The sequence below is a fragment of the Elephas maximus genome, chromosome 9 (genome assembly GCF_024166365.1).
Source record: "Elephas maximus indicus isolate mEleMax1 chromosome 9, mEleMax1 primary haplotype, whole genome shotgun sequence".
NCBI classification, from domain to species: Eukaryota; Metazoa; Chordata; class Mammalia; order Proboscidea; family Elephantidae; genus Elephas; species Elephas maximus.
This window is the reverse complement of record NC_064827.1, coordinates 92,475,381-92,488,165: the sequence shown is the minus strand read 5'-3', so window position 1 is coordinate 92,488,165 and position 12,785 is coordinate 92,475,381. Positions and strand designations below refer to the sequence as shown.

General features: G+C 37.6%; 1 protein-coding gene across 2 annotated transcripts in view; it reads right to left on the bottom strand.

Annotated features, from left to right (window-relative positions):
• PCSK5 (proprotein convertase subtilisin/kexin type 5) overlaps positions 1 to 12,785 on the bottom strand; it is a 492,175-nt gene that overhangs the window by 151,510 nt on the left and 327,880 nt on the right. Inside the window, exons 17-21 of one of the 2 annotated variants that reach the window (XM_049895204.1) lie at positions 12,442 to 12,526; positions 8,223 to 8,320; positions 7,396 to 7,525; positions 5,998 to 6,113; positions 143 to 2,731 (exon numbers count right to left, since the gene is read on the bottom strand). In XM_049895204.1, coding sequence (XP_049751161.1) covers positions 2,616 to 2,731; positions 5,998 to 6,113; positions 7,396 to 7,525; positions 8,223 to 8,320; positions 12,442 to 12,526 — 545 coding nt within the window. In that variant the 3' untranslated portion in view covers positions 143 to 2,615. Of the gene's footprint in view, positions 1 to 142; positions 2,732 to 5,997; positions 6,114 to 7,395; positions 7,526 to 8,222; positions 8,321 to 12,441; positions 12,527 to 12,785 lie in introns of those variants that run through there. The other variant, XM_049895206.1, reaches the window with a different exon arrangement.

Here is a 12,785-nt window from a genome sequence, read left to right as displayed (position 1 = left end):
TCCTTTTTGTTCACAGATTCGATGCAAAAACAGAGAACAGTTTCTCATTACCTCGCACCCTTTCAGAGATGTTTACACATGGGTATGAACAGATCAAATAAACAGGAACTTAGGTTAATTTAATAGAAAAAATAAAATGTGGAATAACATTGATTTTGGCCAGTATCAATTACAACCATTCTACTATATTTTACAAAAAAACAACTGAACATTTTACACATGTACAGTATTTTTCAGTAAAAGTGGATTTGGATTTAACAATGGAGCACTAATCAAAAATAAAAAGACAAAAGAACACAGAAGATAAGACTTTTGTCTCTAGAAGGTTAGAGCATTTGTTAAGTCTCCAAACTTTGTACTATCCATTACATATATCTCATTATGAATATATATATTTATACATAATATATAACATTAACTTAAACTTTGAAAGCATTATGTTCTAGTTAATAATGTTATGTAGATAAATGAGGCAGTATAACACTAGTAGTTGAACCAGTATTTCTGTGACATGAGCCTGCGGGGTCAATGGGAAATGGAATGCACGCGGGTGGACCCCAACGGATTTGGCTGTCATGTGGATTGTTATTTAAGAACACAGACATCATTTTGATCTTTCCTACCATAATAACCTTGTGCCTCAAATATTATGGGCTGGTTCAATTAAATGGACTCCTTGGCAGATATATCTGGTGTATGCCATCTGCTTGACCTCGGTTTAGGCTTGTGCTTACACTTATCCACAGGACTGTGCTTTAAATGTAAGACTCTATATTCTGTGCCCAGGATTAACTCACTTTCTTCATGTTAGAAGGGCCTGCAGTGTTATAAAGAGGAAAATTATTCAGTAAAATCAGTTACTAACCTAGTTACTTATGAATCATATGACTTACTGTCACTATAATGCTTTAAGAGGGCCATTAGACTTATTATTCATCTTGGTTTGGAAGAAAGTCAACTTTGATGTCTGGGGATGATTTTTCAAGGTAGGCTTTTGACTAACTTGCTGCTTGGATGGGGGACCTTAGCATCCACTTCCCAGCTCCTTCCCAGGATAATTTATCTTAATATCATTCCTCTCCTCAGCTGTGAAAGCCAGTGACACTTTGGAAGTGAGGCTCTGAGAAGCATAAAGCCTGCAAGATAGCTGGTCACTCCCAAAGCAAATGAGGTCATCAATGGAGCTCTGATATGAGAAATGAAGAAACTTGATGTTGGTTGATATTCCTCTAAGCAGCAAAACTCAGAATTGGTAAAAATATCTATCAGGCTTGCTTATTTTTGACCGTGGATTCAAAACAGTTTTCTTGTATTTCTATCTGCTAGTTTCCATGATGGATTTAGGGAGTCATAGAAAACCAGAACAGATATTTCAAAGAAAACAACACTCAATAGACAGGTGTTTTGTAGCATGGTTATAGAGGGACAGAGAAGTGGGAAAATAACAGAACCAGGAGGGTACAATCATGCTGCCCATATTCTATTTCCAGTTTTATTTTCTTCAAATGACAAGATGAAAAAAACGTCTAATAAGCACCATTGAAAACATTGCCCGGCCAAATGGGGCACGGGCTTAAATATTATTTAAATAAATTCCATTTATTAAAAAATACAGGACCTTTTAGAAACATTTGACTCCAGGAAGAAACTTCCTGCATCATATCCAAAATGCTTCCTACCACCACAAATGAAATTTTTGATGGCCTTTAAAAAATGCTATGGGCATAATGGCTAGATAGCACCAAGAGATTGTGCAGGGTCCATGAAGTTAACACTCTGGATTTCAGGGGACCTGGCTCGGTCTAGCTCTTTTATGTATTTCTGCATTCTTTCCATCACCAATCTGACTATATACAGTGATCCAATCAGACTAGCTGTGTGTAAAATAACCCGATCTACAGTGGAAAAGCCAGTAGCAGCAAGTCTATCCGATGAAACCAGTGGAGCAGACTTATCAAGTGAGAATAATGCAAAAATCAGCACGCAATGCATGAAGTAAATTAAGTGTGGAAAGTATCAATGCTCAACTGTGAAGTACTAAGACAAACGACACTGAACACAACTCTGTGGGATGTTCTTAATGCCCTCAGATCCAGTTTCCTGACATTTCCGCCAAAGGTGGACACAAGTATGAAAAATGACTGGTTTAAGAACTTTCTCTTTCATTTTGATCTATGTACGCTCTTGTGATGTTTTTTGAAAGGTATTTTTATACGTCTCAAAGGGGGAATAAGCAAGTAAATGCAGAAGGAAAAAAAAAATGGACCTTCAAAACCAGGGCAGGAAATCAAATCACTACTTTAACGTCAAATTTTGGCATCAAATGCTTTGGTCATACAATACTGTCTCTGTGGTTCTGGCTGTTTAGTGCTAAACACCCAGTTATAAAAGGTAGGCTTGTTGTAGGTTTATTATTTTTTTTCTCCATTTAAGTTCTGACAAAACAGTTCACCATCTCCCTGCACAAACTTGAGAGAGAGAGAGAGAAAAAGAGAGCAAAAAAGAGAGAGGTGGCTTGCTTTTTTTTTTTTTTTGCTTGCTTTTTTTTTTTCTTTTTAATAATAATATGGAGTAATCTATAAGTCTACAGGAACAAAGAAATCTAGGATGGCTGCTCAGCCTTGGAATGTACATGTTTTGCAGCAGAGTTGTTGAAGAACCTTCCGTTGGCACAGATTGTTCTTTTTCACTAGCATACAGAAGCCTCCTTCAGCCCAGGACTCTTCCGTGGCTTTTCCAGGAAGTCAGCAAGACAGAGGGAGAGTTGAGGATGAGAGCAGCATGATGTGTACACACGGGAGAAGGTTTTGATTGGTCAGAGAGGCAGATTGGGGGGTTGGAAGAGATCATTGAGGAGCAGTCAACAAGGAAGAAATTTGGTCCACCCAAAGTGATTTCAGTCAACAGCATTGTTTTTCAAGGAGAGATATTTGCGTCCAACAGGAAATGTGATTGGTATCCATTTATGAAGGAAGAAAAAAAAAAAAAAGGATTAGAAAAAGAATAAATTAGAAACCAACAATAATATACGCAAGAAGTTTTTCTCTTCAGAATTACCTACGGCACAGAGTGTATAGTCACTGATACCATATTTCATCGCATCTAAGACACTGTGGATTTAAGATGCTCCCTTATTTTAAGTCCTACAAAGAAAAATGCTTATTAAACCATATATTCTTATCCCTTAGAATTTTCATTTTCTGCTTGAAAGTATTTGTTACATATAACATGCTGTTTGGCTTCTGTGTTTACACAAGAACTCTTCCTTTGAATATTGATCCATAATTTAATTTTTTTTGAAGCTATTGTGAATTGCAGTTCAATTCAACACATTCAGTAGTAACTATGTGCCTGACTGTTGAATAGGCAGCACGGGGACTAAACCTCATTCACTTCCAGGCAATGACAACTCCGTCATATCAACCTGCTGGACAAAAGCACTTGGAAAATGCCAGGAATAACATGACGCACTTGACTTCAGAGATGTTATAATGTAAAAATGTGTGTGTCTTAGAATCTCTGAAATATGATAGCAGAGAGAGAACAAAAAAGTACATCCTTAAATGTAATTTACCATGTGATTTGAGAAGTCTGTTGAGCCACTGACAATCTCATTTTTTAAGAAATCTGAAAATTGACTCATCACAAATTATGATTCTTCATTTTCCACTTTTGCCCATAGTCTTGACACTCTGTTTTCACCTAAGTGCCATTTGGCATAACTTCACCCATGCTTACCATGGTTTAGGAAAAATAATTAAAGCATCACAAACTTTGAAATGTCCAGTGCATGTGCTGTGGGTAGAATTTCAAAGTAACACTAGATTTCCTGGGTCAAACACTTTCAAAACGTTTTTAGTTTTCAGGAAGCTGACTAAAGAAAATTCTGGTCATATTCAGATATAGAGGAACCATGTTTTTAATTGAGGGTAAGGAGGCACTTGCTGATAACTAAAAATGATACTTACATGGTTGCTGGGGTACTAGTCCACTCCTCTCACCCCAGTATGTGAAGTTAGCCAAGAAACCCTCAAACATGCAGAGCCTGAGTGGGTCTGACTTATCCCTCCCAGACCAATCATACATCAGGAAAGCTAGATGCAAAGTCACCTATGATGCTCCGTGGAAACAAGACCATAGATAGTGTTTGATCAGTACATTCAACGTGCCCAGCTCTTTATGCTGCCTTTTTGTGATTCCTAATAGGGAGCTGGGTGGTGTAGTGGTTAGGAGTTTGGTTGCTAACCAAAAGGTTGGCAGTTTGAATCCACCAGGCACTCCTTGAAAATCCTGTGTGCCCCCGTTCTACTCTGTCCCACAGAGTTGCTAGGAGTCGGAATTTGATTTGACAGCAATGAGTTTTAACAGGGAATTGCAGAATAACCATATGAGGTCAGTACTATTACTCTCATTTAGTAAGGTCCAGGGACGCTTATAATTTGATCGAAGTTTGGAGCTCAGATGTGAACGTGAGCAGTCTGGCTCCAGAGTCTACACTCTCCCATCCTCAGCACTGCTCTACCACTAATAGGTGGTAGAATAAGATTTCTGGAAGACGAAATATTCAAAGGAGGGGAAAGAATAAACCCAGGGGAATGATCATATCAAGTTAGACTGTTCCAAATGCTTACTTTCTTTTTATTTTTTCTATTTTCACAAGGATCCAAAGATAGTTAGAATAACCATGGTTCAAGATAATTTCTTTCTGCACCATTGAGATGTATTGTCTACATAAATTTAGTTACAAATTTGAGGGCCCCTCAGCATAAATTATATAGGCGGTTAGGAGTCAAAGTGCACAAAATGTTAGGACTAGAATAATTTACATTCACTCGTTTTACAGATGGGTAAACTAAGGCTAGAAGTGAGGTGACTTGTCATTTGCCAAGTTGTTGAGGGGATGGGATAGTGTAATGGTTCTCAAAACTGACTACATATTAGAAATACTTGGGGAGGTTCTAAGTATATCCATGCTCAGGTTGCACCCCAGACCATTCAATCAGAATGGGGCCCTGGCATGTTTTCACGAACCACTGGTGCAAAGGAAAGAAACGTGGACCAACATTTAGAAAATTTAAGTTTTATAATTGGTTCTATCAAATTGTATCATTAAGTCTATGAAGCTAGGCTTAATGAGAGATTCAGATACAACTTGATATTATTTACTTTGCCATGCCAGTCCGTAAACTAATAGATTCATTAAGACACGTCGAGGCACCAATGTTTTATGATAAATTATCTTCATTCTCTTGGTTTCATGATTTAACTTCTATCAGTAACCCATTAAGTATTACTAAGTAATTATGTATGTTCTATTTATAAGTCAGAAAAAGGGAAGATTCATCTATTCCATCATTTCAATGCTTTCACTTGCTGAACGGTGGTGAATTACAATTGAGAATATTAAAAATCACATATTAAAAATTCTCAAGAATCTTCCAAAGGTAATAATCTTAAACATGAACAAAGCTTTGTGACATAGATGTCCACAATCATGTTATCTAAAAAAATCAAAAATATAAACAATCCAAATAGTGATAAAAAAACCTATTTTTTAGTTAAAAAAAAAAACAAATAATGGTAAAAAACTATGGTATCTCCACATGATGGGATATTATGCTGTTATTAAAAGTGGAAATTTCTTAAGACTGTAATATTCATGTCTAATGCTTGTTGCAAAAAGCAGGATACAAAACTCAATGTACACGGTATTTTAAAAATGTGATAAAAAATACGCATGGAAAAAGACTGAAAAGAAATATGGCAAAAATTAACCGTGGCACTCTTGGCCAGTAGGATTATAGGTGATTTTTTTATTCTTGTAATTAAAAAAAAAAATACCATTGAGGGGATAACTTCAAGATAAATGAATGCCAACTAGATACTGGCCATGTCCTATCTGATGCATGCCTGATGGTTTCTTTAAGTGGAAATATATTAGACAGCAGAATAGAAAGATCACATTTTGTTGAGATCAAAATGAGCAGTTGTACTCACCATCCTTGCAGATTGCTCCCATTTGACACATTCCCAAGTCTAAGAGGTACCCACTAGGGCAGCTTGTACAATTCTTGAACCCTGGACCATTGCAGGTCAAGCAGCTGGCATCGCATCTATGAGAACAATGTACAATTGATTATCCTTTCTCACATCAAGCACAGCAGAAGGCGTGTTTGCGATCAATGTCTTATACTTAATTCTCCCTTAGACGATGACACACAAGTCTTTTCTGATGGTAAGTGATAGGTTTGACAACATTAAAGAAAATCCAGCTGGTGGCAATTGTGATTTTTAAAGGGGACATAGCAGGTATTTGACACAGAAATATTACCTTAAAGATTTTTAAAATACTCCTCAGATGATAAAAAATACCAAAGATAAGTTGGGTTAAAGTCACAGGCCGGTGTCTGTTTGTAAACGTTTAGACCTGATTTTATGATTAAAAATTCTAAGTTTTCCAGTTTGGCAGTTCCACAAAAAGTTAAACACAGAATTTTTTTTTACGTGTACATCAGTGTTCATTGCAGCACTATTCACAACAGCCGAAAGGTGGAAACAGCCTAAATGCTCATAAACTGATGAATGGAATATTACTGAGCCAGAAAGAGAAATGAAGTCCTGATACATGGACGAATTTTGAAAATATTCTGCTGAGTAAAGTAAGTCAGTTACAAAAGGACAAATATTATATGATCCTACTTATATGAAATATCTGGAGCCCTGGTGGTGCAGTTGTTAAGAGTTCTGCTGCTAACCAAAAGGTTGGCAGTTTGAATCCACCAGCTGCTCCTTGGAAACCCCAAGTGGCAGTCTACCCTGTCCTGTAGGTTTGCTATGAGCTGGGAATGACTTGACAACAATGGGTTTGGTTTGATTTGTCATATGAAATATCTAGAATAGGCAAATGTATAGACGTTACAGTTTATTAGTGGTTACTTGGGGCAGGAAGAAGGGGCAAAGGAGGAGTCATTGTCCAGGAAGCAATGAGTGTCTGTTGATGGTGATGGAAAATTTGGCAACGGATAAAGGTCATGGTGGCACAACATGATTAATGTAATCAATATCAATGAACTAAACCAAAAAACCAAACCCACTGCTTCTCGAGTCGATTCTGACTCATAGCGACCCTATAGGCAGAGTAGAACTGCCCCATAGAGTTTCCAAGGAGTGCCTGGTGGATTTGAACTGCTGACCTCTTGGTTACTAGCTGCTGCACTTAACCACTACGCCACCAGGGTTTCCGTCAGTGAACTGTATACGTAAAAAATTTGAATTAGCGAATGGGCTATGTATATTTTTGTGTGGAAAAATTCTAGGTTTCCAAATTATTTATGAAGGCAGTCATATAAGGAACTAGGAATCAAATGCTAGGACCGGAAGGGCAGACCCACTTACTTTTTGCAGGATTTGTATCCATTCTCTGAAGGGTAGTCAAAGTAGTAGCTGATACTGCAGCTCTGCACACATCTCCCGTCCTCCATGAAGTAGCCCTCAGTGCAGTTAATGCACCCATCAGCTCCTGCCCCTTCAAAGCAAGACAAACACAGGAAACAGAAACAAAGCTTCAACAAACCAAAACCAAACCAAACCCGCTGCCACTGAGTTGATTCTGACTCAAAACATCAATAAAAACCTGCTGGTGTGGAGTCGATTTCGACTCATAGCAACCCAACAGAACGGAGTAGAACTGCCCCATAGGGTTTCCAAGGAGCACTTGGTGGATTCAAACTGCTGACCTTTTGGTTAGCAGCCATAGCTCTTAACCACTGCTCCAGCAGGGTTTCCAAAACTTCAATAGAGGTTGCATATGGGCTGTTTCTTTAATAGTTTGTGAAGATAGCAGTCATGTGTTATGATTTTAAGAGTTGTAATTTAATATTTATGCTTTTTCTTACTTCCTTTGGAAAAAAAAAAAAACTCCCATGTTAAACCGAACCCATACGCCCAAAAAAATCAAATCTCTTCGGAAAGAGGAGGAGATACCATTGGGATATTTAAATTTCTCAACAGGCTACTGTTGATTGTTTGACTGTCAATGAGAATACAGATATAGTGTCATGATGATTGAAAGAGGAATATGCTTCTCAGAGATTTCTCCAACATTTAATTAAAAAAAAATCAAGTGGGTTGCTTAAGTGATGAGTAAAAACAGATAAACAAAAGCAAAACCAGAGCCAGAAGAATAAAGGAAAAGACTTGGGGGAGCAGGGTGGGGGTGGTACCAGCGCAGGTGGCACAGAAGCGGTGGCAGGGTTGACAGTCCTGGCCATCGAAGTACCATCCGTCCTCACAGGCGACAGAACACCGGGATCCCTGCAAGCTGGAGGAAATAGAAACAAAGCTTTACAGACTGCTGTGATCCAGGCAAAGACGTAACGACTCTCCAAACTCCATATGCAACAAATATAGCTTCTCTGAAGGCCAGGGGATCAGGCAAAGCTTCAAGGCAAGGGAAACATTCCTTGTACCCTCTTTTTCCTTCTAGATTCCTATCATGCTTCTGTGCCTACACTGATGCCTGAAGCATGAACATGTGCTGGGAGGCTTTGGGGACAGTCTTCTTATCTTTATTTAGATTGGCTGACATGCTTTAATTTTGGTCAACATCTTCCAGCCCTGAGACTTTTACAGGTATTTTATTGACAAGACAATCACATTACCTAACAATCCAGAATACTCCCTAATACCCAGACCTACTACATAATTATGTTTAATGTTATTTTGTAATTATAAATGCAGTAGCAATAGGTGGTAAGATGAATTCCAATCAAATAAAAGCATACAATTATCCTTGCCTGATCCAAGCCCAAATTCCCAGAAGTAGCCTTCTTTCATCTTTTCGGTATTTTTTTATTTTAGTTTTTCTGTTGGTTACCATCTAAACAACAAACTCTAATATACTTCTGCCTATATTTCTTAATATAGTAATGCTAAACACTCTAGTGAGGAATTTAGCAAAATTACTTGCCTATCCTGCTACTTCCTCAAACATCTCAACTTTTCTTAGTTACATTATTTTGTTTTTGTAGTAGTTACATGGCATCCTGGTGGTACAGTGGTTAAGAGAGAAGCTGCAAACCAGAAGGTTGGCAGTTTGAATCCACCAGCCGCTCCCTGAGAAACCCTATGGGCAGTTCTACTCTGTCCTACAGGGCTGCTGAGTTGGAATTGACTCACGGCCACGGGTTTGGTTTTTGGTTTCGTAGTTATGTAGGATATTAAATAATTAATTTAAATTTATCTTTCTCTATCAAGCATTACTAGACATCATTAATGAGCTGCCTGAATGTTGGATGAAGAATGTATATTTTCCCCTCCCTTCTCTTGATTTCTGTTAGCTACAGTATTTTTTCATAATTTCCAAATTAAAAAAATTATAGATTAAAAACAAATAAATACTTTTTATAACATTTGATATATAAATATTATCCACTGCATAACTGAACAGTGTAATTGGAATTACAGAGAAGGAAACAATCTTATGTCACCAAGTCAATGATGCTCGAACATGTGTATATAATCAACAAGGTCAAATGATTTCAAGTTTCTTAAAACCCCTATATTGCTCCAATTCATATTTCTGACTTTGTTTCCTATGTGGAACACACTAATTTTGAAGAGTAAAATGTATTTTTCCTTATCCTTATTAAAGAAATTTGCAAAGCATAAAAATAAGGTAGATGAGAAAAACCTCCCAAACAGTTTAATCCATTTCCTTCCAGTATTTTTAAACATAGATTTTTTTTATCCCTTTTTTTTTTTTTTTAAGTCACTATTTAAAAATTTACTGGTCTCTTGAGAAAAATGGTCAACCCTAGAAGTCCACAGAAAAATGCAAGGAGCCTCAAGGAGACTGAGGACTGTACTGAGATTGTACTTCATTCATGACCTTCTGACTGACCAGAGAGGGCTGTTTCAAAAGCCAATAAAAGAAAATCTCCTCCTTTTCTATAGGAATGGATTAAAAAAAAAAAAAAAGGACATTGCACCAAATGGCACCCTTTTGTGGCGGGAAACAGGACCCCTGAAAAACTTATCAGAGTTTTTAAAAAGCCGTCTCGTTTTTCTAATAAAGGATAGTACTTCTGAGGTTGGCATCTGGTCAGCAGGAGACAGAGGTTGCCCTGTGTGAGTAAGGAATGAGCTAAGTGTCATGCGCAGCAGAGGGCGGTTGCTGTGAACTTGGAGCTTCTGCTGCTTCCAAAATAATGGTAAACATAAGGCAAACGGACCTGGTACCAGGAGCGCCTGCTGACAATGCTTACGTTCCTTCTGTCCGTCCTGCGCTCTCCAACATAGAGGCCTCCGTCGCGCACACGTGGCAACTGAGCACTTGAAGGGTGGATCGTGTGGCCAAGGAACTGAATTTTCAATTTTATTTACTTTTAACTAATTTAAATCTAAATTTAAAAAATGGGTACTTGATTCATTTACTGGCAAAATGTAAGTCTGGAATAACTTGGCTGAGCAAATCTACCTTTTTGAGTAAATTTTATGAAATCTAAATACAGATCAACTATTTCTTATAAAAAAATTCCTGTCTGAATTAAGATGTCCTTTAAAGTTATCATACATACCAGGTTTCAAAGACTTAGTATGAGAACAAAAAAATGTAAAATATCTCATTAGTAGTTTTTTATTACTACATGTTGAAACGATAATATTTTGGATATATTTGGTTAAATAAAATATTTTATTAAAATCAATTCCACCTTTTTAAAATTTCTTTTGATATAGCTACTAACAACAACAAAAAAACCAAACTCTGTGCCATCGAGTCGATTCCAACTCATAGCGACCCTACAGGACAGAGTAGAACTGCCCCATAGAGTTTCCAAGGAGAGCCTGGTGGATTTGAACTGCCGACCCTTTGGTTAGCAGCCGTAGCACTTAACCACTACACCACCAGGGCTTCCATATAGCTACTAGAATACTTAAAATTACATATGTAGCTCTCATCATATTGATATTGGAGAGCAGTGGTCTAACTTACTATATTAAATGTTTCCTAAGAAATAAAGAAAATCACCTTAAATAATTTCTTATGGAACAACTATCTGCCAGATGCTTTGTAAATGTTATCACAGTTAATCCTTACCATAATTCACCAAAATAGGGGCTATTATCTCCATTTTATAGAAAACTGAGTAGTTAAGTGATTGCCCAACGTCACACAGCTATTAAACAGCAAAGGAGGACTGGCACCCACATCTACCGTCCTTTTTATTATGCTGCTCTGCTCCTTCTCCAAGAAGAATTAGGAGTCTGAATAAACTGAGAATTATTAAGAGTAAAGTTTTGAAATGAAAGGCGCTAAGGAAACTAGCATTGAATGTACTTATGAAGAAAAAAAAGTAAAGCCACAGATAGTCGATAAATGCAAATAAAAAATGATGCTCCAATATTGGTCAGATATTCAATAAATCTAAATAAAAATGTTCCAATATTTATTAGTGTGAGGAATTACCTGCTTGGAAACTACCTAAACCAGTTACTGTCATGTCAACTACGACTCTTGGTGACCCCATGTATGTCAGAGGAGAACTGGGCTCCATAAGGTTTTCAGTGGCTGATTTTTCAGAAGTAGATCACCAGGCATTTCTTCTGAGACGCCTCTGGGTAGATTCAAATCTTCAACCTTTTGGTTAGCAGCTGAGTATGTTAATCGTTTGTAACACCCAGGTACTCCGGAAACTGCCTGGACCCTGCCTATTTCACCTCTGATCAAAGGCGAGAAAAAGATACTATCAATGCTTAAAAGCGATTCAGTACAAAAGAATCTGAACTCTGTGCAAACTCATAGTCTAGCTCGTCACTCAATGTAGGTCATGGTCTGAGCCCTACTGAGATCAACAGGGTACCGTGTTCTTTGGAGTTGCATGCTGCTCTTACAAGCTCTGCCAACTATCTCACTTTTGCAATGAGCAAGTCATCCATTCAATGAAAACCTCCTTTGGTGTTAAATCTATGTGCATACCATAGCATAATGGAACCAAGCCTGAGGTACTTAAGATAAGAGAACGATTGGCTATATGGACAGACATAATAAAGATAAGGGAATAGTTTCCGACCATCAAAGGAATAAATCAGGGAGATTAAATATAATTCGTTGGCATTACCTGCAGAGCAATCCTTGACTGGCATACTGCAGGTCAAAAGTACGAAGAATGCCTCTCAAAGGGTCGTTTTTATTTACTTGTATCTAAGCAATCTTTTCTAAAGAGAATTTTATTTGGTTTATAAACCTTCCTTAGGCAAGATGGCATCCAATTTGTCACATAAAATTGTAGAAAGAAAGCAAATAGCAATCGAGTGTCTGAGTGGGAGTCAATTCAAAGGTATATGGTAAGAGAGCTATTTATTGGCTTCTTTTTTTCCATTTTATTTATATTGAGAATTTCCTGGGACTGTGTGACTTAATGAACTCCTTCAGTTGCTTACCTTAACCCATCCCTACATTCTGTACAGTTCAAGGACTCAGTACATGTCTTGCAGTTTTCGCTGCATTTCCGGCAAAGATTTTTCTCTGTTAAAAAAAAAAAAGTAACAAGGTTATAAATCCATCGGTCAGTTGGATTCCATAAAAGCACGTAGGGAAGTTCTAGTATGTGCCCTTGTATGCTATGGTATCCTTAGCCTTGAGTAGAAAATTGCAAGAAAAGCCCCAGACCCACTATTTGTTATCACTTCTCAGTAAACCAAACACAGGCAGGAAGTACAGCACCAGGAAGCACCTTGGGGACCATCTACCATTCTGCAGTCAAGGGAAGTATGACCTGCTCAAT